This window comes from Phalangium opilio, unplaced genomic scaffold, assembly GCF_054372755.1.
Source record: "Phalangium opilio isolate 3A_F unplaced genomic scaffold, DU_Popi_V2 ptg000011l_1, whole genome shotgun sequence".
NCBI lineage: Eukaryota > Metazoa > Arthropoda > Arachnida > Opiliones > Phalangiidae > Phalangium > Phalangium opilio.
The window spans coordinates 3102106-3126728 of NW_028324147.1; the positions used below are offsets into that span (position 1 = coordinate 3102106).

General features: G+C 36.6%; 1 protein-coding gene across 1 annotated transcript in view; it reads left to right on the forward strand.

Annotated features, from left to right (window-relative positions):
- Positions 1 to 23977, forward strand: part of Cals (calsyntenin 1) — a 118789-nt gene extending 94812 nt beyond the window's left edge. Inside the window, exons 7-14 of the mRNA XM_089858079.1 lie at positions 10356 to 10628; positions 20530 to 20990; positions 21068 to 21219; positions 21302 to 21741; positions 21876 to 22021; positions 22111 to 22345; positions 23026 to 23198; positions 23453 to 23977. Of these exons, the coding sequence (XP_089714205.1) occupies positions 10356 to 10628; positions 20530 to 20990; positions 21068 to 21219; positions 21302 to 21741; positions 21876 to 22021; positions 22111 to 22345; positions 23026 to 23198; positions 23453 to 23620 (2048 nt within the window). The 3' untranslated portion in view covers positions 23621 to 23977. The remainder of the gene's footprint in view (positions 1 to 10355; positions 10629 to 20529; positions 20991 to 21067; positions 21220 to 21301; positions 21742 to 21875; positions 22022 to 22110; positions 22346 to 23025; positions 23199 to 23452) is intronic.
- Positions 23978 to 24623: the final 646 nt, after the last annotated feature.

Consider the following 24623-nt stretch of genomic DNA (forward strand, 5'->3'; position numbering starts at 1 on the left):
GGCGAATATGAGGTTATTAGGTGGGCCTTTTTTGCTATATTTTTTTATTATTATCGTTTTTTAATATTACGTATAGTAGACCTTTTCGAGAGAGAGGTTCATGTGTACATTCGGAGTTTGCAATGCTAGTAATTCTATAGTTAACCCTAAGGCCTGAAATCTTCACAAGGCAAACAAAGGTGCAGTTTTTTTAAGGTCTATTCCCCATGTGGTCGATTTCTTGTCTCTCTCCGTGTGTGTGTTGGCGGCTTTTGATAGATAAACATCTCCTAAATTAATGTATAAATATTGGGGCTAATAGGACCTCTGTGGTTAGGCCTATTTTTGTCCCTTTTTTTTCAGTTGCGACCAAGGCTTAAAGAGTATAAGGTCTGACCCTAACTCTAAGTAGAGAAGAGCTTAGATAACCTTTATTATTGAACCCTCTCAGATAAGTTTATGGCATGTATCATTAGCTGCTGAACTATTACGTGCTTCTAGACTATAGGTATTTGCGATTGGCCCATTAAGGGCCGAGTCCCAACTCCCAACCACAAATCACGTGACATTATGCCTTAAGCTCATGAAATTATGAAGATTTAAAACAAGGCTAACAATTTTTACTGAATTCACAAAGCACTTCATGTTAAAAAATTGTTAAAGCTCGTGAAATTATGAAGATTTAAAACAAGGCTTAACAATTTTTATAATGAATTCACAAAGCACGTGAAATTGCAAATTTTTAAAGCGCGTGAAATGTTAGCTTAAATTTGAAACCAAGGCTTAATGACTTTTCAAATTTCCGTTGGGTATATAGGCCTATATATAATCAGATTTTCCTAATGTCTACCAAAACTAATTGATACGTAAACAAAGTCTCGTCTGCTGTTATCGATCTGTTTCTAACTTTGGCTTTTAGGCTTAATATTTAATTTAATTTTAATTAACACCTATACTCTGTTGAACTTCTAAGAAGATTAACTATTGCAAATTGCTCCTTATTTCCTCGGTATACACGAAACAAATTCCTTTCAGCTGGATAGATGTTGCGCTAATCTCCATGGAGCCGTGTAAATACGGTCAAATATAAACCTAACTTTAGTTAGAAGTACATTAAACCGAAGCATTAAAGTAAGGAACAAGGTGTAAGTTCAACCAGTAACTTTAAAAGAGGTGTTAATCTATTTATTTAAGTACATATATGCCATGTTTTAAAACGAGTGAGATATTTCAAACGTAAGCTGCGTTTTAATCTCCTTAGATCGGATTTTGCAAACATTTTTACTTCATTTTTACGTTAGTTCCATAGAATGGTTAAGCCTTTTCATAAGGTTTAAAAATTTAAAACTTAAGTCGTGTATAAGGCTTTTCGTAAGCCTTAAGGATCTCTATGGGATTATCTCCCATTATATTGTATACCTAATATTAACATTTTAAAGACAATTTTACCTTTATATATACTTTCCTATGTGTACAGGGTGTTTCTGATAATTCTGGCATAAATTAATTTATGCCAGACGTACCAGAAACACGATGTATATACTATAGACTATTAGTGTTCCTCAAATTATAATTCTCCCAATGTTCTTTGTTTTATATAGAAAGTTCTCTGTATGGTTTGAATATTGTGAATCTTGTTGAACTTAATACCAGTCTTAAGACGATTTTATAGAATTTTCATTACAGGGAAATTTACCGCGTCTGAACGGTTTTGGCGGGAAACTTACATACATAACGAAATTCTTAGAATTTAGTGCGTTATTACGATTGAGTCTTTGGTTTCAAAAGACGTGTTTTAATGTTGTATAAAGTTACAAGTTTCTAGCGCCAATTATGAATGGATCGAATTTATAACTTCCGTACCGTATGTTACGTACGTTTTTGATTAGTCTAGAGTGTGCGGGATTTAATTTATTCGAGAATTGAATATATTGAAATGTTTTAGGCGATAGAAACTTGATAGGATACTACCATAAGTTTATGAGATATGCTCCTTCCATAAGTATGACACTACCTATACAAGTTAGTAAAGCTAGAGACTTACAGCTCGAGCTAGAACGACGGAAGCGAGAATTGAAGTCCTACACTTGGTGGTTAATTTTGCAGCTAGGACTTCCATCTAGCTCCTATTTAGTCTGCATTACTAAGCCCAAATTTGACAGCGCCTCACCAGGCGTCTTCGCTTTACGAGCTCTCAATAACAAGAGATTAACATATCTTATAAACTTATGATACTACAAGTAAACGTCGAGTGGCTAATCACTTTTCGATTCAAGTTGAATCACCAAATTAAAAATTAATCAATGACCAATTTTTTTGACTAACCTAGTTGAGTTAAAAGTTGTAACGTCTGATTACAATTGAACAAATTAAATTGAAATGTACACACAGGGATTAAGTAATCAAACGAAGAAAAAGGAAGTGAATTTTTAGACCCCTTTTTATAGATTTTAGACTTAAAGCATCGTCGGTATATTTTTAGTTAAGCCTTTGCTTCAAAAGTACGTGTAATAGAAAACGGATAAAAGAAACGCGGTATAAGACAGGATGAAAATATAAGTTAGCGCGGCCACGGAGTATTTCGCGATCCAAAGTGTCACGTACAGATGTTATCGGAATTGGAGAAAAGACAACTTGAATTAACAGAGAACAGCGTGAGAACTTGTGAAAAACTCGTCTCTCCTCTCCTCGCTCCTTTTGTACACGTGCAAACTCTTAAGCCTTGGCCTGACTATAGGTTTGTACAAGAGAGAATTGAGGCTTTTATCTTGGAATTCCCTGATGCAGCAACGGCAGCAGAGGCGGCTCTTGTCAACGCTTCGCACTTAGAAATATTGGACTAATATACTCCTCTCCTAAAAATAAGGAACCTGACAAATATTTGAAGCATACCACGTGACTCTATCATGAAAGATTATAATTGCAGATGGAAGTTTATTATTGGAAGTGAAATTACGGGGCCCGGGCATGGGAAATGGTTCGTGGAAATACACTAGGAAAGTCTTAATTTAATCAAAAACCATCCTTATTCGTTAAGTCTTATCTTATTAAAATGTTTATTTAAGAAGAAAATTGGATTAGATAGTTTTATAAGTCGAAGTTATGGCAGTTGGTGAAATTACTTTTCGAGATTATGACAGTTGGTGAAATTTCTTTTCGAGATTATAACAGTTGGTGAAATTTCTTTTCGAGATTATAACAGTTGGTGAAATTAGTTTTCGAGATTATGACAGTTGGTGAAATTACTTTCGAGATTATGACAGTTGGTGAAATTGGTTTTCGAGATTATGACAGTTGGTGAAATTGGTTTTCGAGATTATGACAGTTGGTGAAATTGGTTTTCGAGATTATGACAGTTGGTGAAATTGGTTTTCGAGGTTATGACAGTTGGTGAAATTAGTTTTCGAGGTTATGACAGTTGGTGAAATTAGTTTTCGAGGTTATGACAGTTGGTGAAATTAGTTTTCGAGGTTATGACAGTTGGTGAAATTAGTTTTCGAGGTTATGACAGTTTTTTTTATTTATTTATTTATTTATTGGACGGATAGGGTTGCTAAGCCAAATTGACTTATGTGCAACCCCCCAAAAACATTAAGGTACATCAAATGAACCGAAAAATATTAAATTGGTTGAAATTAAGTGACTATTGTATTTAATAGCCTTTGGACCAACATGATTTACATATAAACCAATTTTACCTCTTTATAATATTAGCATAGATAATTTAAGAAGAAAATTGATTAGTTTATTTCCTAATTAAAACGATGATATCAAAAACCAAGGCTTTAAATTTTAAAATCAAATTTCCTCAAGTCTTTTGAAAATTTGAAAATTATCTTCGTGGCATTTTTTTTTTCATCCGATATGAATTTGGGGAGTTTTATGACCGTTCCAACGGGAATTTTCAATACGACAAAAGTGAAGGCGGATTGTTACGTGACGTTAAATCTTATTGAAGGAATAATAAATGTCATGGTTGAGTGAGAGTCACGGCATCTCTTGAAAATGAAGTGGAAGAATCGATCGGCTCTTTAATTATTGAACAAATATTCTGAATGAATTTAGTCAAAGGCTTAGCGAAAGTTAGCTGCTATGCAAAACTTCATCTCTTGAAATTCACGTGACTCTAGAGTTCAAATTCATTCCCCCCCCCCCCTTTGGTTCCCAAGCATGGGTTGGCGCGCGCGGCAATGGGTTATGGCGGGAAATAAGAGCATCGAAGCTTCATTAATAAAGTATATCGAACGACCTAGAATAAAGTCAGCCATTTTGTCAGGTCTTATTTGACTAAAAGATGATGATTTCGAGTGCCCCTTTTGACCCAGCTTCATCCATAGCATGCATCTTATAAATATTCCCTTAAGGGGATAGTACTGATCGTGATAGATTAGCTTTATTGATACAAAAATAGATAATAATAATAATAATATTAGGAACAGTAAAGATTTATTTTAGTATTTTACGGATGACCCCTTTAATTTAATTAAGAAACTGGAAGACATTGATTTCTAATTTAATTAAGGGGTCATCCCTAAAACCTAATTTCCAATCATAACTTGAAAACAGTGGAACTGACGCCAAATTGTAATAGAAAATACATTTTAGACTTAAAATCGGCCAAATAACTGTATTCTTCTGGTATATATTTCGAAATTAATTAATTTCAAAGAACTCCAGGGATAGATTTAATTTTAGAAGTAGGAATGGAGAACGGTTTTGTATTTACTTCAGTCCGACTCATAGACCACCCAGTATAGAGCCCCTCCCTCCAACACGTACCGAAAAGTTTAAATTATCTTATTGGGGCTCACTTAAACTACGTTTAGATGACGTTGCTGACGGCGACGGCGAAAAATACGTAATTCCTTTTTACCTCTGTCGCTATGAACTGCCTTTTCTTTCATACCCCCCCCCGTCCCTTGGAAGGGGGGTCCGGGACTTTGACGCGCGCCCACATTACTCGGTTCTCCATTCCCACTTCTAAAATTAAATCTATCCCTGTTTGAACTTTGGGGACGGAAGTAAATGAAATTAATATATTCCCCCTAAGCTCACTGCATAAATTAATTTGGTAGCCAAAAATGCATTTATCCTTTGCTAATTATCACCATCTTTAGAATTCCAGTGTGTACAAGATTCCTCCAGTTGAGTAGGTAGACATTAATATTCATTGACCTAGGCCTATATGTCAATATTTCGTCTAATTTATAAGATTAAAGGTTCCCAAACCAACAACAAAATAACGTTGGGGGTGTTTTATTTATTTTTTTAACGCAAATGACTTCATTCGTAATCCTTCCACCGTTTTCCTTTTAATAAACTGTAAACCCTCTAGGCCCTAGCTAGCTCTGTTAAAAAATTTGTTCCTCAATCGAACTGAATTCTAAGTGGTCCTCTAGGAATAAAATTCTTCCAATACCAAGCCCTGTAATCGAAAAAGGAAAAAAATATCTGTAAAAAATGGAAATTTAACAACGTCAAAAACGCGCCTGTACTGTTTTGACAATTTTTTAGTTCCTCCATCGGAATTTTCTCTCCTTTAAAATCAATCAGTGTATAGTAAATTTGCACCCCTTGTTATTAGAACCCTTTTTTATTGTTGCTGCTTAAGAACTATGACGTAAGAACAATATTTAACACCTTATTGTGACGTAGGTCATCTTCAATCTTTGCAATTTCTAGAATAATATCTTTTAATAAATTATTTACCGTCGAGTGGTGTGAAACTATTTATTATATAAACACTACACCAACTTGTTTACACGTTTTCCATTGGGACAAAATAATTGGACGGCTCTCTCGAGAACAAAAGTATAACACGAGTCGTAATAACAATAATAAGAAAAGAAAAGAAAAAAATTCTAGAAAACAGAAATTTTATTCTTAAGAAAAGAACCATTTCTTTAAACAACTTCAAAGAGCTCGTTATATTTAGGTTTAACCATTTACTTTTAAAACATAAAAAAAGAAAGACTATTTTAAAAATTGGGTGGAAACTGTTGTTTAAAAATAGAAAATAATTTCAAATTAAAGCAGGTAGCTACTAGAATCATTATATAAGGCTTAACTGTATGAATTGAATTGAATCGGGCCTATTTTCGTAGCATCACGTGCATGCGACTGCGTTCGTCCATAAATTCTTTAATCTATTTAGGCCTTTGCTTTCTCACGTGCAATTATCCGAACGCTTTGTTTTCTAAAGCGATTATGTTTGGTGGTGTTTCATTTTCTGTTCAGTATCAGATTAAAGGCCCGGGAGAAAAAAGGACGAGGCTTAACTCAAACGTGATTTTATTTCTAAATGAAAATAGGGTTTTCGTCACGTAATGTTTTTATTTTCTAAGCGTGATTCCGTGAGAAAATTAAGCCTTTGTTGGGAGGATTTTAGGAAGCTCTTTGTTGGTTCCGTGTGGGTTGGTTGGGATTCGACTCGAGGTAATATATAACCTAACCAAGGGTTAGGAACGTTACGTGTTTTGAAAAATACTTCTTTAATGTCACCTTCAAGAAGATTAAGGCAAGGTTTTTAATTGAATTAAAGGAACAGAAATAATGAATAATGGCACCGCGTGTCATCTACAATATTACAGAAAATTATTTGAACCACACCACACCTTTCCTCAATCACGTGCCTATGACGTATTTAAAATAATTTTTACACGTCGATGCTTTCTTTACACAGACCCTTTAATTAATAATTCTAAGCTTTCTAATATCAGACCTTCATAGGTACGCTATAGCTCTTTTGAAATTAATGTTTGCCGTTAAAATTATACGCTTTTTGCTTGGTAGACGAAGCCAATATAGCGTAAAATTTTATTTTAATTCCATTTAATACTTACCGAGGTATTTGTACAATACAAGCAAGCTTACACCATATACCACCACCTCCTGGTCCTCTCCTATTCAAAACCGTGCTCACCAACCAACCGGGGAACCAACCCAAGTCTCTGAAATGGGTCAAACAACATGTTATATATATATATTTCCTCCTCTCACAGTTAAATCGAGATACGTAGTCATGTAGAAGTCTTGTCCACTGAAATGTCTAAAAGGGAATAAATACGCCCCCCCCCCCAAACTTCCCCTTCTGTCCGACCCACCTCCCAGCAGCCCATTTCTGCCATTGACTGAATATCGACTAAACCCTTATCAGGTATGTAGGCTCCGATGGAAGCTATAGCCATAGCTTGTTCCGGGGTGGGTTTCGGGGTGTTCTGTTGCCTGGAACCCATGCAACACCCGAGAACGTAACGTTCTAAGATGGGTTGCACAGTGATCTCCAGGTTTTAGGGATATCAGTTTAGCACCCCCTACTACCATCGTTCGTTCCCCTAAAAGATAAAAGCATGCGTGTTCCAAACGCCACCTATCAGAAGTTATAAGAAAATTGGACCAAATATCACGTGTCCCATGACGTCAAAATTATCCCGCTTAAATTGGGCGCCGCCATCTTTAAAATACGCAAAAACTATTTATTTTGCGTAGAGATGGCGCTGTATCTACATCCGTTTTGGTCCAATTAATTGGGGGAATGAAGAGGGGAAACAAGGAATAATTCGGAACATGTAGTTGGCGATAGCATTACATGGGAAACCCGGTTAGTGAACAATCCCTAGCGTTAGTTAATCCATGTTACCATTTTAGGGCGGCCTCAGTGTCGTCTGCTTAATTTAGGGTTAGGAAAAAACATTGATGGGTATGTGGACAAAACAAAGCCATTAGATATTGCTTCAGCGTGATCAGTCCTGAACCAATTTTGGGGTTCGTATTATATGAAGCTCTATCAAAAGGTTCTCAGGTCTTAAATGGGTTCTTATCGGTTATAGCCGGCCGTTTACCTGAACGTCAAAACGTAGCTGTCAATATATCGATCCTGAAATATCCGTTATAGCGCGAAGTGCCGGTAGTTCTATGGTTCTATTAATGGTCAGTATTGTTAGAAGTAGATAAAATTAAAGTTAGCTCCACCGTGTTTGTAGTACAGTAACGTATTTCTTACTTAATAACTTCGGCTTTAATACACTTCACGTGGTAATAATGATTACGCATATGAGACTTATAGATAACCTATATTCTTAACTCTGTTGTTCTGTCCACTTTTCTAAGCCGAATATGAAATATAGACGGTTAAGAAGTGCATGGGAGTCGTCGTGTTAAGACCCTGCTTACATCTTACCTTTAAGCTTTGTGGATGGAATTACTAAATATCCATATGTATATTCATTCAACAGGGAGGAAGTTAGATTTCCCTCGCTATGCTTAATTCCGAGTTAGATATGGATATGGCATCCAGTAATGTCTACTGGTTGAATTAAAGGTATCTTTCACCTCCGGCCGGGGTCAACGCATCTCGTTAACGTTAATCAATAGACCGTTCTATTAATTACTTGAGGAGAAGCAAACACTATGCACAGGGGCGGGGTAGGTCACCTTCTTGTGTTGCCTCTTCTTGAATTGGCGCCAGTGAAATCAAATAACCTAAGGTGGCGATCTCTAACCTCCTTTGTGTTGGTTTCTCTGCACAAATATTTATTGGAACTGTCTATAACCTGAATAGAACGTTATGTACTGAAGGCAGTTTTGTAATTCGCATAAGTTGAGCAACGCAACGCGTTTTGGGAAATGATACTGTTGAATATTAATTAAATGTTGTGATGAATTTCGTAGAATTTTGAGGACAGAGGATTGAGGATTTGTATTAGTACTTGAGTACACTTGAGGCGTTGTGGCTTTAGATTTTCCATGCAGGGTTCATCATACGAACGTGGAAGACAGCTAGGCCTTGCACCTGGAAATGTCATTGAAATATATGGGGAAAAAAACCTGGAAATATCAGGGAAACCTGGTTTCCTAAAGCTGTATAAACCCTGCAATAAAATGCTCAGGGATATAACCTGGGAAAAGTTAGGGATTTAGCAAGAACCCAGCAGGTATATCATTAAATCGAAGAGACGTTATTATTAGGCATAGAATCATTCATTTAATGCTTATATTTGCGACTGCCTATTATATTATTATTTACACATATATAAATAAGAACTCACCTGTCATCTCCTTTATAGGTAAAAACGTCTATTTATATTTCTATCTGCAATTCTGCACCATTTACGTGTCCAACCCATCATGGTTTTTTCTTCTTTTTTTCTTATTCCGAGAATAATAAGTCGTTCTATCTTTTCTTGGAACTTTTCCGCTTCATCCTTTTGTATTTCTCGCTCCGTGACAATAGCTTCGCCGCAGCCAGAGTTTGGCATACATTCTCTTCTCTCCTTAGATAAAAACGTTCTTCTCTCTTATTGCGTTGTTTACCGCCAGATATTGGGCTGGCTCTCGCGCCATTCATATAAGTGACCCCCCCCTCTCCTTTCCCTATACCCATGCACGTTCTCGTGGGAACGACTGCCATGGTTCAAGCTAACCCCTTCAATAAAGGGCTAAGGATGATTAAGGGGAGTTCATTTTGTTTCTAGATATGTACCTATTGATTGATATAAAGTGAACAAAAGTTCTTTCACGAGACTGCTGTGGTTCAAGCTAACTCCTTCAATGAAGGGCTAAGGATGATTAAGGGGCGTTCATTTTGTTTCTAGGTTTATGCCTATTGATTGATGTTAAGTGAACAAAAGTTCTTTCACGAGACATTTCATAAGACGGCGCATGCGTTTACCTTTTATTATTATGATTAAGTTTATCTTCATTTTTCTTTCTTTATCTTTTTGGGGATGAATGATGAAGTTTTTTTCCGTGGAATTGGTTGAAATAAGCACAAAGAATGTTCTATTTATTTTTTGTGCTTCAGATATGAATAAATTAACTAATATAAAGCAGGTATTCGGTAACTATAAATGTGGTTATAAAGATGGTTCTAACTTGGTGGTGCAGTATAAATAATGTGCGAGTTAGAACAAAATTAAGTTTAGGCCTTTTTTTATCTTGAGTTAAATTTTCGTTCCGATTTTAAACTTAAAGAGTGTTGAACTTTTATGAGAGCCATTGGACTTTAGGTTTTCCGTTTTATTTTTATTGGGGATTTATTTTGCCGAGCTGTCATTTAAATTGAGACAATAGAGAAGAAAGGCAGGGTGTGGGGAAAGTTGTTAGGTCTGTGTCTCTTTCTCTGCAACCTTCTTTCTATTGGCTGAGAACCTTCGAAAATGGGTCTCAAAGTGACAATGAAATAGAGATATGGTTTGGGTTTTAAACCATATTACTTTTCCAAGTATTTGCGCTCGCATTTAACTAGCACTTTAAACGAACCCCCTTAACCCAAAAGAAAACTACTGCATTTCATTAAATACAGTTTTAAATTTATTCCAAGGCGTGTTGATTTAGTCAAATTTATCTAAATCTATTCTTATCTCTTTGTTTTATAGGGGCCAGTTCGGACAGCGTTGACTTGCTGCCATCCCCTGGTATCGGTACAGAATGGACTCGAGGTTTACCAACGGACGAGGGTCACGAAAGCGACCAAATTTACGAGTTCGACGGCGCCACCAATGCGGTGGTCATCCCGGAGACCACTCTTAGCCACAATTTGACCGATAATTTCACCGTCGCCTTTTGGATGAAGCACGAACCTTTGCCTGACCAAAGCAACGGATCCGTTCATACCAAGGAACACGTTATTTGCAACGCTGATGATCACAGTGAGTGAAGAACAAAGCTTAATTCTTTGTTTCTATACATAGTTTTCAGACTACCATCCATTTACACAAGGATGTCTGACTTTTGACTCCGCCGCGGAGTCTGGTCTCCTTATGTAACTCCTTAAGCCTTGCCACCTCCTTGTGTAAATGGTATGAAACCTCCTAGTCTGAAAACTAAAAACGTAAACCCCTAAATAAGTAATTTACCATTGAAAAGAGAATAATTTTATCTATCAAACCCTCAAAAATTACCTAATATTATCATTTAAAAACCCAGAGTTGTGACGTCTTAAAGGTTTATCAATTTCCTAACCCTTTGTCTGGCCTAAAAATAAGCTTATAGAATGAGAACCCTTTTACCAGCTTATACAACTTCTTTCATTCTTTTTCGGCGCATTACTTCGGTAAACTCTTGAAAGAAGCCATGAATCCGCGATTATCCTCTTACCTTACAGTACCCCTCGTTTGTTTTTGTTTCAGTAGCTTAAGCCTAACACCTAAAAAGAAAGGCGGTATACACACACATACATCTCGAGCCGAGAGATGGCGCCTCTTTATTAACTACATGAATCCCCATTTTGAAACGTTTTTACGAGCGCACTTAATTTTATAAGCCAGCAGATTACCACGTGCACGAGGTTCAAGACTCTGAAAAAAAAAGGCGGGAGCAGATAGGCCTACGTAATGTTTTTGGCTGTGAGAATTAGCACCCTCTCCTCGTGCTCGTAGTTTCATTGAAACCATTTATCCTCTCTGCCCCCTTCGCGTTCATGAGCTCATATTTTAGTTAAGCCTTGGTTCCCTCTACCCTAAGTATATTTGCCTCGGGGGTTAGGTTATTTTGGCGGGAAAAAAACCCTGGCCGTGAAAAAGATTCGTCATAAAGATGCCAGAAGCAAAAGCCTAGTTTCTTAGCAAGTACGTTTGGGTTTTCTGTTCATCTTGGACTTCTGTTTCCGTTTCTTTCGGTGATTGTAAAACAAGCCGAGATTGCCATACTTTGATACGTTAAGACTGAGCTAAGTTTCGTAGAGGGTAGAACTACAGTATGGCTTCGGACGCAGTGCAATTTGCGGATGGTGTTTAACCCAAGTCAGAGTTGCTTCCCAACAGGGATTAGGAATGAAAGCTAGGCGCGTAACTCATCTTGTCACCGCTATAGTTTTTCTTATCCGTATTCGCATCGTATCCTTTAATACAGTTAAGCCTAACTTTATCCATTTCCTTTAAAGGCATCTTATCAACTTCCCCTTTATTAACTGTAACCGTGCGAATAAATCTTATACACCATCTCAATCTTAAGTATTCCATAAAATCGCTACGGGAATCAATGGTGTCTTAGGTTAGTACCTATTAACTTCTGAAACTGGTATGAACCCCGGGGTTGAACTCCCGATGTATATATACCTTTCCTGTCTAATACAATTTGTCTCGTCTGTGTCCGTATAGATGTCTAACACTCCACCCTTGCCTTTAACATTGGTGACAAGTAACGTTTGTCATTTATACGCCCAACTTTCAGGGGCTTTGTAAAAAGTTAGTAAAGGAAAATCCTTCGCTACAGAAATAATACCCCTGGTTTATTTTTTTTTTCTCTGTCTTTCTTTGTCTGTAACCTTTCTGATACAAAAAAGAAATAAGGAATTTTGTCACGGAGCTGGCGGGGGGGGGGGGTGTAGAACAGGGCATGCGCGCGCACACATACCAAAGCCCATCAAGATCCCATTAAGACCTACGGTATTTATTTATATATATTTATATATATCTCTTGAATTTATTTAATAACCACGTGAATGTTGATTGTCAACTTTGTATCTCTGAGCCATGGACCTTACTTTATGCATTTGAATAGACCAATACAATATTTTTGGTAGAATTGAATTTATCTGTTTTTTTCCTTGGGAATATGTAAAGTTTTCCCGGTGCGTTATCGTTAAAATTTTTCCATATTTATAATGCCATCTAAAATTGTATGGAAAGGGGGAGAGACCAACTTTATTTTTATACCTTGAAGGAAAGAGGTGAAATGGAGTAGTAAATTATTATTGTGGGCCATGTGCGTCTATAAAATCACGCGGCACGCCCCCTACCTTTGATAGGGGATTGTTAAGTGCTGCCGCCTAGCGCCATTTAAATATAGTTAAGCTAGTTCTCACGAATTAGCTTCTATAATTTTTAAGACACAAGGGGCGGCGTGGTTTCTCGTTTTCGTACCTTTCGACCCTTAAAAAAAACGCCCTCCACTAAGGATGCTGGGAGGACTTCGGTGCCGTTCCATAGATGGCGGTACAGAGTGTACGTGATAGGTATAAAGATTACTACTTACTACTCAATCTCACCTCTTTCCTTTAAGTTTATACGTATATTTCCTTTTTTTTTATTTTTTCAACTGGGGAGGTTCAATAAGTACAAGCGCGTGTCTTGGTTGGCCCTTAAAATAGGCTTAACTGTTTCTGTTCTGTATCGATCAAGGGTCATTAGACTGCTACGGTACGGTATATTAAGGAGAATTTTGCACTCACCGACTTTGAATGTCAGACTCTCTCAAGTTTAAATAAAGGGATTAGGCTTAGCGTAAAGAAAATGCCTGGGAAATACACCAAATCTTTAAACGGATGTCTTAAGAAAAAATTTTCAAAATTAGGCCTAAAATCTTGTGGCAGACTCGCAGAAGGTGCTGGTATTGTAGTTGCTAGAAAAGGGTTAGATTATTTTGTTTCGCTTTGATTTACTTCTGATTTCAAAGCGAAACGTTGATTTTTATCAAGTTTTTAACCCTAAAAGTTTCTAATGTAACTAAAATATTTACGACATATTTACCAGACTATCACATCCATACTTTTATGATCTACTCACTGTAGGCCTAGATATTTTTGGTTTTATTTTTATTTTCTGATTTCCCCCCTAATAGGTCTAGCCTTAACTCTAAGTCCTGTAACCCTACTTTTTCTCTCAAAGATTGTTTGAGACATCCTAAAATGTCCGGCAGAACGCAAAGTACTTAAGACTTGGTTGGCAATAACATACCGTCGTACTCCTCCGATACATTAAAGGTACTTTCGCTGCAGTAAGAAGACGTGTTTGGGCACGAGGCTATCCACGCTTTTAGAAAGAAGGGAGAAATAGGTCGGATGGATGTGGAGGTTGTAGCGTCTCTCTCTCTTTATCGGTCTGGTACTCATCCTACGTCGTGACTTGTCCCTTATTTTTAGCCTATTTTAACCCTACAGTTTGGTATTGACGTTACTGACAATATACATTGGGTGGAGGTTTCTGAGCCAAGGCTTAATGTTTTCCTATATATATTTTTTTATGTCTATTTTATTTTGGAAAAATCCTGTAAGCGGGAATGTATGTTATGTTTCTGGTGTGTGTATCTTTATCAAAATATTTTGAACCCTGGGAAAACTTGGTAGATGTTTTTAAGTAAAACGATTTTCGTGTTTTTCGACCAACTAAGGTATTTAGGGATAAACTTTAAAACCCCTGTGACACCTTTTTAGATATTGCTCTTATATTTAATTGGCTTATCGTGGATTCGATCCAGGAATGCATACAGCTAAAAAGAATCATTGTGTCACTATGTTAATTTCTACACCGGGCGGGGCTTGAGAACTAACTACAACATCACGCCTCATAATTCTGATGGCGTCTTTCTAAAACTGTAGTTTCATTGGTTGCCAGCAACGCGAGGTAGATAGATTATTCGCTAGGTAAAATTCGTCATACATAATCGTTAGTCTAGCTCCTCCCACAAAGCCCGGCTTGATACGTTGAGTAAAAATGGCTGTACACAATTATTCCTCTAAACTCTATGTATTCCCGATAAAATCAATAATTAAGTTCAATTTACTCTCCATAATTTTTCCCCCTGGTAATAAAATAGGTAAGGTAACATCGTAAACTTTTAGTAACGTCTATAATAAATGTATTTGAAAATATTGCCAATTTGTTTTAATCTCGTAATAGGAGCAAAGTATACCATTACCCCATCCTCTCCATTACCCTTTCTAAATGAATAATAACTATCTCACCGCAACTAGAGTGTAGAGAGAGACGAACGTTAAGCCTTGGTCTAAAGCGTAATCCTTTGAACTTAAAAGCTAGGCTAGGGTTATAGTTTTGCCAGCATAGTATATAGTTGATCGTTAATTCCCCTTAATCGGCTCCTAATGCTCTGGAGAGGCCCTGGACTGACTTCAAGAGCATCTGTCATGGGCCATACTTTAATAACGACTTTTAAATGCCAAGTACCGAGGGTTAAATCTTTTGAAGGTAACTCCTATACGTATAATACATTCCTGCTCCGAGCGGATCTCGGGTCGAGCGCTCAATGAAATGGAATGTAAGGGACAATCCGAATGATTTAGATGTATAAATGGAACATGCCAATTTTTTCAGAGCGGTTCCAGAACGCCCCAGTGCAGTAAATATGCTATTAATATTATCATAAGTTCATAAGATATGTTCCCCATAAGTTTGTAACTCGTAACTTAGAAACTGGAGCTTGTAATTTTGAAGTGAGTGAGGTAGGTCATAGATTTTAGGTAAAGCGAGGGAGGCCTGGTGAGGCGCTGCTGTCAAATTTGGGCTTAGTAATGCAGACTAAATAGGAACTAGATGGAACTTGGTCCTGCATGCAAAATTAACCACCGAATGATAGGACTTCAATTCTCGCTAGTCGTTCTCGAACTAGTTATCTCGAGCTGTAAGTCTCTAGCATTACTTATGGAACATACCTTATAAACTTATGATGTTATGTGAAAACAAATGATGGCAAGCCATAGAAGTGGTATTTGAATATAAGTCAGTCAGAATATTTGTCGGTATTTAATTAGGTTTCTTCGTTCTCTCTTGATGAAACTTTTAATAAGATCTTTTTTTCTTCTTTCTGACGTCATTCTTTTGATCTTGGGCCTTATTCCGCGCACCAATGGCGCGTGTACTTGTTTGCAATTGCTTCTTTTTCTTTCAACTTATTTACGAATGACTTGATCCAACCCTTATAACAATTGCAACGAGGTTTTCCCCGGGCCAAGGCCTTACTAGCTAGCACCGTGTACGTCTTCTTTATCTTTTTAAGCCTTGGTCGGTATTTTTGGTTGGTACTCTCTTCCTTGGCCAACAGAAACGCAATGGCATCACGCATTTTAAAAGGGGAAACCCTTTTCGTTCTTTAGGCCTTGTCGCCTTCTTTCTAAAAGCAAAACTAGAAACAAACCCTTCTTCCTTTTCCGCGGAACGTGTGTAGCTATTCTCGTAGAGAGGAACCCGTTTTCTCGTTTTTTCCCGCCAAACACGAAAAGGGAATCGTGTCTACGCGAGTTTGTTACTAAGTGTTCTTCCATCGTGACCTTTAACCTTCTCAATTCTAACCTTTAGCCGCTTTCTCTATGTGTGGTCAGAAATGAAATGGGAATTTTAAATGTTGATCCTTTAAAGAGAATTGACTTGTTTCTTGTGTCTTTAGACGCCTAAGATGACGCTATACATTCCAAAGGTGAAAGGTCATCAACGTAAAATCGAAATAGACTAAATTTTGATCCTTTTTTTTATCTAATTCAACTTGCAACTATTTATCCTGTAACAGAATGCGAGGCTGTATATATTTTTCAATCACTGTTAGTTAGGCCTAATTCAAAACAAAATTTAATGCACTAATTTGGCCAAGGCTTAGACTATATTCTCTAGTACTAGTTAGCTAGAACAGCGTTAATAATTACATTAGGCTTATTCCAGGAATCCAGTAGGTATAGTTACTCTTAAGTAGCTTGTTAGATGTCCAATTAAGAGCGTCGTGGAATGGACACACTGAAGTTGGTTTCTGTTTTCTGCGTCCCATCAGAGAGCACTAGCCTCGTATCGTTTTACTGGAACTCGGCTCTCCAATCCTTCGTGACGTCATTCGGTTTGGAATTAGGACTAATCGGGAACGATACTCGATCGGATAACGCGTTATTTGAGGACGTATCTCTATTATCTCTCTCTCTCTCTCTCTCTCTCTCTCTCTCTCTCTCTCTCTCTCTCTCTCTCTCTTTCTCTATTGGTCAACCAAAAGGCAGTTTTTTTTTCATCTTTTGCTCCTCGAGCTAAACTAATTGAGTTACTTTTTGAAACTGAAATAAATCGCTAAGCCTAAAACCGAAGCAATTCGTATTATTATTTTTGCTGTCTGAAAACGAGAACGAACGAAGCTAATAGAAACTCGATGTTACGCCCCTTTTATCGGTATTTCTTTGTGTCATTTTGTATTGTTTTAAACAATAGAAGGGAAAGGCTGAAAGACGCTAGCTCGCGCTATAAAATGAAATGGTCTATTTAATTTTAGTTACAAACGATTGATGCCCCCTTGGAGATAAAAGTTACTACGTAAATTTATTCCGAAATTAACTTTAATTTCATTGCAAATTCGTTAAGGGATGAGACGACTCTTCTTAAATTAGATACGGTGAAATGGAAATAGGTGATTAATTGTAGTATCCCGCCAACCTTTTATCTTTTGTCTAAACCTCTGGAAGGTTTTCTCTCCGCCTTCTTCTCTCTTTTACGGGTTATTATCTTAGCTTCTGTTGCAGTTTAGGGCTAACTTAGCTTTTGGGAATTCATTCGGGGAGACCGCCATTATCCTCTCGTTTTGCATACTCCGCCGCTTTTTAGTTTAATGGATGTTTAATTTTTATTTCTCTCCTCTCTTTCTTTTATATCTTTCTTTGAAAGGAAGAAGCTAAAAATTCTCCTAAAATCAATTAGTATAAATACCTAAAGCCAAAATTGTTGTGGAAGCTTTTAAATGCCCTTGGGATGTAATTTCAAAGGGAAATTGAAATAATAGGAAGTGAAAATTCATTCATTTTGGTTTAGATGTTGTTAAGCCTTTTCCTATAGTTTTCTATAGGCAATGTTTTATATTTTTTAAATATATCGGAAAAATATTCGCTCGCCCCTGGAAACGGTTTTTTCCTTGAACAGCGGTGTGCTGCGTGGTAAACAGTTCTACAGGGGCTATGGGGAAATACATGGTACCGTTTCAGCCTGTGGGCTGGCTTCTCCCTAATACAGTTATATCGCTTTTTATATTACATTAGAAACAAAATATTATTAAAATAAATTTAATCGTCTGAGATTTAAACTGAGCACGTAATAACCTTTCATCAGAATTTTTCTTCTAAATAAATATTTCCTATTTTCTAAACATGCTTTTCCTCAGAATTTTTCTTCTAAGAAAATTATTTCTATTTTCTATACCTAAGCCTTTCCTCAGAATATTTCTTATAAGAAAATAATTTCTACGTAAGCCTAAATATTATTCGGTTTCGTGGAATACATAGAAGTCCTTATCGTCTAGTTTAGTTCTTCTGAATTCTTCGTCTGAATTTATCCAAGAAATCTGTTGATATTGTCTGCAATAATATTATACTCATGAATCAAAATAGAGCTTTGATCAGACAATTAAAATATTCATGATGTTTCCAGGAATCTTTTTCGGTTATTTATTTATTTCTTTTCTTCTTCAGTTGGTTTTTTCTCTTTTTCTTTTCTTTCAGTAATAATAGGATAGGCTTAGGAGAAAGGAATGGTTTGGTTCAAACTAATTCGACAGAGAAGGTATTTTACGAGTATCATTAATTCTCTAGGAGCGCGGAGCCCTTTTTTGGATGATACAAGGCCCTGACGTATTAGAACTAACAAACAAGAAAACGAGCCCCTTCTTCAACCTCTGCTTCTTTTTCTTCTTTCATCCTAGTTTCCTCTAACCACAAACTACAGCTAACGCATAAGTAAATAAATACTCGCCTAAGTTTATTAGTTATCGCGTTAGCAGCAGTGTCAATCGTGATGCAATGCTGAAATTAGAATCATTGGCAATCCCCATGAATAGGGGGATAAGACGGCAATGTTAATGGTCTGATAGTTAAGATTAGGTTTAGCTTCAGGTTAGGTTAAGTTAGGGTTAGGTTAGGTAGAGTTAGACTTAGGTTATGTTTAGGTTCAGGTTAGGTTAGGTAGAGTTAGGCTTAGGTTATGTTTAGCTTCAGGTTAGGTTAGGTAGGGTTTCCGTCTTCTAGCTATGAATACCCCCACCATGAATTGTTAGGAACTTAGTAACGCTGTAATTTACTTATGTCTAGGCCTTCCCCCCCCCCACCGTTATAGGTATTTCTAAGATGGGTTAGATTTATTTCTCTTTTGCCTAGAAACGGTGGCGGCTTGTTTCACTATGGTTGTTATTACTAAGTTTAGGAATGGCATCGTTCCCACCAAAAGAGGCCTAACTCTTTTTTTATTCTTTCACTTCCGTTTATGTTTTATGAATCTGTTTGTGTTTGCTTACAATGCTTCCGGGTGGGTTCTACGTGGCCCTTAGAAGACATTACCAGAGCACGTGCGCCTGAAACGTTGTCTTCGTTAATGATGTTTCTTTCTTTTGCTTATTATTTAAATACGTCTGTGTTAACTGTTAAGCCTTTGTCTTGTATAAGGCCTAAAATTTTAAATGGGAACAAAATCCTAATAAATATATAATATCCCCTTAAGCTTAAATTTTAATTAAAATTAAACAGACAAACTTAAGTAGGACAGTTTCGTTTATAATCAATTAAAATTTCATACCAAAGAATGGGAAAACATTGAAAATCAATTTGTTTTAAAGTAAGCCTTGTACGAACCCTAATCACGTCACGTGACACGACTCTATCCATTTTTAAAGCGCGCTCTATTTCAGAATTCAAAAACAAAGGCTTAACGAAATATGTTTTCCCAAAAAAGCAACGTGACATTAATCCTTTGAGAAAGTATTTTGTTAAAACCCTCGGTTTCTTTTTAATTGGAATTTTTCAAGATAGACTAAATTATACTCTTCTAACTGATCCCCCCTTTTTAAAAAGGAGTTGAGTTTCCTTAAGGATAAGGAAAAGGAGTTTTTAAAAAGAGTTTTAAAAGATATTTAAGTTCCTTTTCCTCGGCAACCGAAAAGATGCCATTTTGAAAGATTCAAGGCTGCCCATAATCTAGGAAAAAATGCCTAGGCCTTTTTACTCTCAAAACGATCCAGAGGATGAGGAGAAGAGAGAGAGAGAGAGAGGTTAGCTCGCCATATTTAAGATGTTACGCTACATTTCACCGAGGCGTCTTATTTTTTCCCGCTTTTCTTAAGCCTATTACGAAAGCTCCCTCTAAGTCTACTACTAGTATTAGAAATTTTGGCTTAAACCAATGAAATCTTGCAGACGATTCTGACTTAGACTTATGATTCTGCTTCTTCTCTCGTATTACTTGGTGTCTGCCCCTATTGGTTTTTTTTTTCTTATTTTCTTTTTGCGGACTGCACCTCTATTTCTTACGTTGCAACCCTAACGATCGTTAGGCTTAGGGAGGCGTAAACAACACACATCATTGCGAGGGTTCCATTTCTAATATCCCTTCCTCTTTCCTTCCCAACACCAAAAGCGACACCTAATCCTAATTATAGTATATCTTTCTTGGTTTGTTTTAATCTTGGGTACAAAATTAATCTTGCCATTTTTGGGGAAATGAATGGAAAATAGGCGATTAGTTGGAATATAATTTTAACTATTGTGGTTGGTTTTGATACTTAAAGTGGGATTATAGGTCTTGCCTACATTATGTCTATTTTAACAAGGTTGTTACCTAAAGTAGAAAGGTTGACAAATTCATGGGTGCTTACTTATTGAACAACATCAACTCGTGTTTATGAACAACTTTTCATAGTTGGGAAAGTATATAAGACACAAAGATTGCGATTTAAATGGAATTGAAAATTTTTTCCGAGTGTTTTACTTCATTTTATGAACTTCTTGGAGTAAAAATTGATATGATGAAAGAAATAAGAGTTTTAGTAGCAACTTTGACATAAAATGGTGTCCCTGATTAAAATTTTCAGAAATGAACAGACATCATTACGCCGTTTTTGTGCGTAACTGTCGATTGATTCTTCTCCTGAGGAGAGAATTTTATCAAGAAAGACCGAGTGTATTCAGACCGGCTGAATGGAGATGGAAATTAGCCGAAGTTTGCGACAACCAATGGCATCATTACGCTGTCAGTGTCAGCTTCCCGGAAGCCACTCTCTATATCGACGGACAACCCTTCAAAATTCAAACCAGTAATCCCGAAATCATTGACGATTGGCCATTACACGCTGCTCGAGGAATCAACACGACTTTCGTTGTCGGCGCGTGTTGGCAAGGCAAAGAAAACAAAATGTCCTTCCATTTCCGAGGCTTTTTGGCTGGACTGTCCATCCTACGTGGTAGAACCGAGAGTCCCGAAGTCTTAGCTTGTCTTCACAGGTGTAAAGAAGGTCTTGAAGTTCCACCAGCTGAACTTTTAGAACCCGGAATGGTAGGTTGAACTACGACCCTCCACATTCGCCCAGTACAGAATATGTTTTTAAAACTGAATTCCTGGCGTTTTTAAAGGAATTGCTAACTAATTCTGACTCCAGCGAAGTTACTGTCGAAGGAAACAGTAAATCTCTTTTGGAAGAACTAGTTTCACACGTTGCTTACATGAACTCGCGAGAATTTCCCACTCCCGGAAGACGAAATTTGAAAATATCCACCTCAGTCTCGTAAGTCCAAGGACTTTCTTGCCATATGAGATCCAGATTACGATGTATACTTACATACAATTACTTAACCCCTTTCCATTAGTTGTTTGAACGGTAAAGTAGTCAAAGTCCCGGCTTTAGAAGCTTACGTCATGGTCGAACAACCTGAACAACCTAGCATCACCATTAACGGAACGCCAAACTTGGCTCGCGAATACGAAGCTTTTAAACAAGGAGTTGATCTCTTTGCCTCCGTCTCGGTACTTGTCAGTCAAGACAGCGACGAAGAGGAGGATGATGATGACGACGATGATGATAATGACGAAACCAATCTTCAAGATATCAGCAACAACATGGAGACCAGTAGCAGTACCAGCAGCGGAGGAACAGCGCCAAATGGAAAAGAGCACAAACTTGATTCTTGCACAGTTCAAGTCTACCCTCCATTAAACCCTGACCACGAATACTTCAAATTGCCCAAAAATTTAATGATGAATCTTGGAATTCATCAAAAGGAGAGCAAAGACGGTCTTTTAATTTATGGTAAGTGGGAGAGTTATTTCGTTTTTATCATCTTGGTTTAGTTGAAATTTTGCAGCTGTCTTGCAAGGGTTGTCAGTAGTCGGTTACCAACTGAAGTTGTTTTGTTGTCGTTTCTTTCTCCTTTCTAACTTTAGGTGCTGATACGATACACAACTACGAATTGATTTTGCGACAGATTCTTTATTTCAACCGTAAACCAGCTTACTATCTTAATCGTGCCTTCAAGCTGGTATGTTCCGAGTTGAACGGAAGATTTGTCAGCAACGAATATATCCAAACCGTGAGTTTTTATTTTAAAGTCTTCTTAATTGTTTTGAACTTTTATATCAATGCTAGCGGGGGACTATAAGTATATAGTTATTTAAACAGTTAACGGTTATCCACCCGAGAGCGGAACCCAGTCAGGACACAAAAATGAAACAGACCGAGACAGCCCTTCCTCCGGTATCAGCGATGGCACCCGAATCCGTCGCGTCAAACGTCGCCCTGGCCCAAGTTGACGGGCACGAAGTCGAATTTAAAGACGCTAAAGTAAAGTCCGCCAATAATTACATGGACAATAGCATGGCTTCCTCCGTTGAAGCCATTTCCAAAACTTCAGCTAGTAAGTACACCCTTTTAATTTTATCAGAACTTAATCTCGCCTTAAAACCATGGGTTTACAAACGACGTCATTCATAAGTTTATAAGTTATGTTTACGCGATAAGTATGACGTACACTTCGTAATGCTAGACTTACTTACACATGACAAGCTCCAGTTTGTAACCATGTGACAAACGAATGGTCAATAGACAAAGGATGACCTAAGCCTACTTTGTTAATAAGCCTTGGCAGGTGAAAATAATAATGGAAAATGAATATTTTAACGTGTCAATCATAAGTTTATAAGTTATGTTTATGAGATAAGTATGACGTACACTTCCTATACCTAACTACTTAGACATGACAAGCTCCAGTTTGTAACCAGTGACAAACGTATGGTCAATAGACAAAGGATGACCTAAGCCTACTTTGTTAATAAGCCTTGGTTGGTGAAAATAATAATGGAAAATGAATATTTTAACGTGTCAATCATAAGTTTATAAGTTATGTTTAGGAGATAAGTATGACGTACACTTCCCATACTTCGTAATGCTAGACTTACTTAGACATGACAAGCTATGTCCAACATAGCTTATAAACTAGACAAAGGATGACCTTGGGATGACCTAAGCCTACTTTGTTAATAAGCCTTGTCCGGTTAAAATAATAATGTAAAATGAATATTTTAACGTGTTTTTCAGGCCACGCTGTCACTATTATCATAGTAGTTTGTGTCGGTTTCCTCGTATTTATGATAGTTTTAGGCGTGATTCGTATACGCGCCGCTCATCACAGAGCCCAAGAGACTCGAGATGACGATCAAGAGATGGCGTGGGATGATTCGTCTCTCACGATTACCGTAAACCCCATGGACGTACGTATCATTTAAGATGATCCAAACTAACCAAAAAACAAACAAAAAAACAAAAAAAAAAAATGACCAAAAATAAAAATAAAAAACTCTATAAACTAACAAAAACCAAAAACAAAAGACCCAAAGCATCGACTCCCGAGAAAAAACCAAAAATTGATTCGAACAATCGGCTTTATTCTTTTTTTTTTTATACTTTTTTTGCTCTAACGTTTTTGCCGACACGGTTCTTTTCCGATTTGTTTCGTTTTATTTAGCAAATTGAACAAGAGCAAGAAAGTAGGCAGCATAACGAAGAGGACGAAGATTCGGATAGTTCCGATGAAGGAAGCAGTTATCACGACGAAATGGAAAGTTCCGAAGAGGAACAAGAAAAGGTCAAAGGTCGCGAATTGGAGTGGGACGATTCCACCCTGACGTTTTGAAACGATTCGAGGTAAAACTTTTGATTTATATAAAAAAAAGTAAAGAAGAAAAAAAACAAACATGATGATGATGATGATGATGATAAAACATAACAAATGCAGCTGATGAGGGACGCCCCTTTTTTTAATTATTTTTTTCTCTCTCTCAAAACAATTAAATTAAATTAAGTTTAATTCCTATAAAATTATCGTAAATATTTAATAATGTAGAGAAAAATTGAAAATCGATCGCGCTGTGCTGTTATATATGCCATTTAATATTTAAACAAACAAACAAATAAACAGTAAACAAATCTTAAAAAAAAAACACAAACACAAACACAGATACTACTACTACTACTACTACAACAACTACTACTAAATAAATTTAAAAAAATATAATACATCAAACACTGTTTTGCAAGCAAGCAAGCATGCAGCGGGGGGAGATAATTAGCTTCAATTATGTTTAATTAATTAATTATCTACAACTTAAATCATGGTTTGTACACACACACAGCAATTGAATTCGTTTCTCTTATTTACTTCTGGGTTATTTACTTCTAAGGGAAATAAACAAAAATATGTTGGAATTGATTTAAATATTCTAACTTTTCCCTAATTAATAATTATAGTTTGTTTAATGGGGCTTTCATATATTTTTTAACTATTTTTGGTTTAATTTTTTAATTGTTACGTTTTAAACCCCCGTAATTATGTAATATCCTTCATTAATTAATTAAAAGTTAATTAGTGGCTATAAACACGAATTATATAATATCCTTCATTAATTAATTAATTTTTTAAAAGTTAATTAGCGGCTATAAACACACTATAGATACGAAACCGGTTTTATAGGTACAAAGTTTAAAAAATAAAAAATGAAAAGAAAAAAAAATCTTAATATAATCAGCTGCAAAAGTGTACATTGTTTCTACTTAGCGTATATATATATTGAAATAGGTGACAAAAAATAACGGTTTTCAGTGCCATATAAATATAGTTATTGCATTTTTAAAAAAAA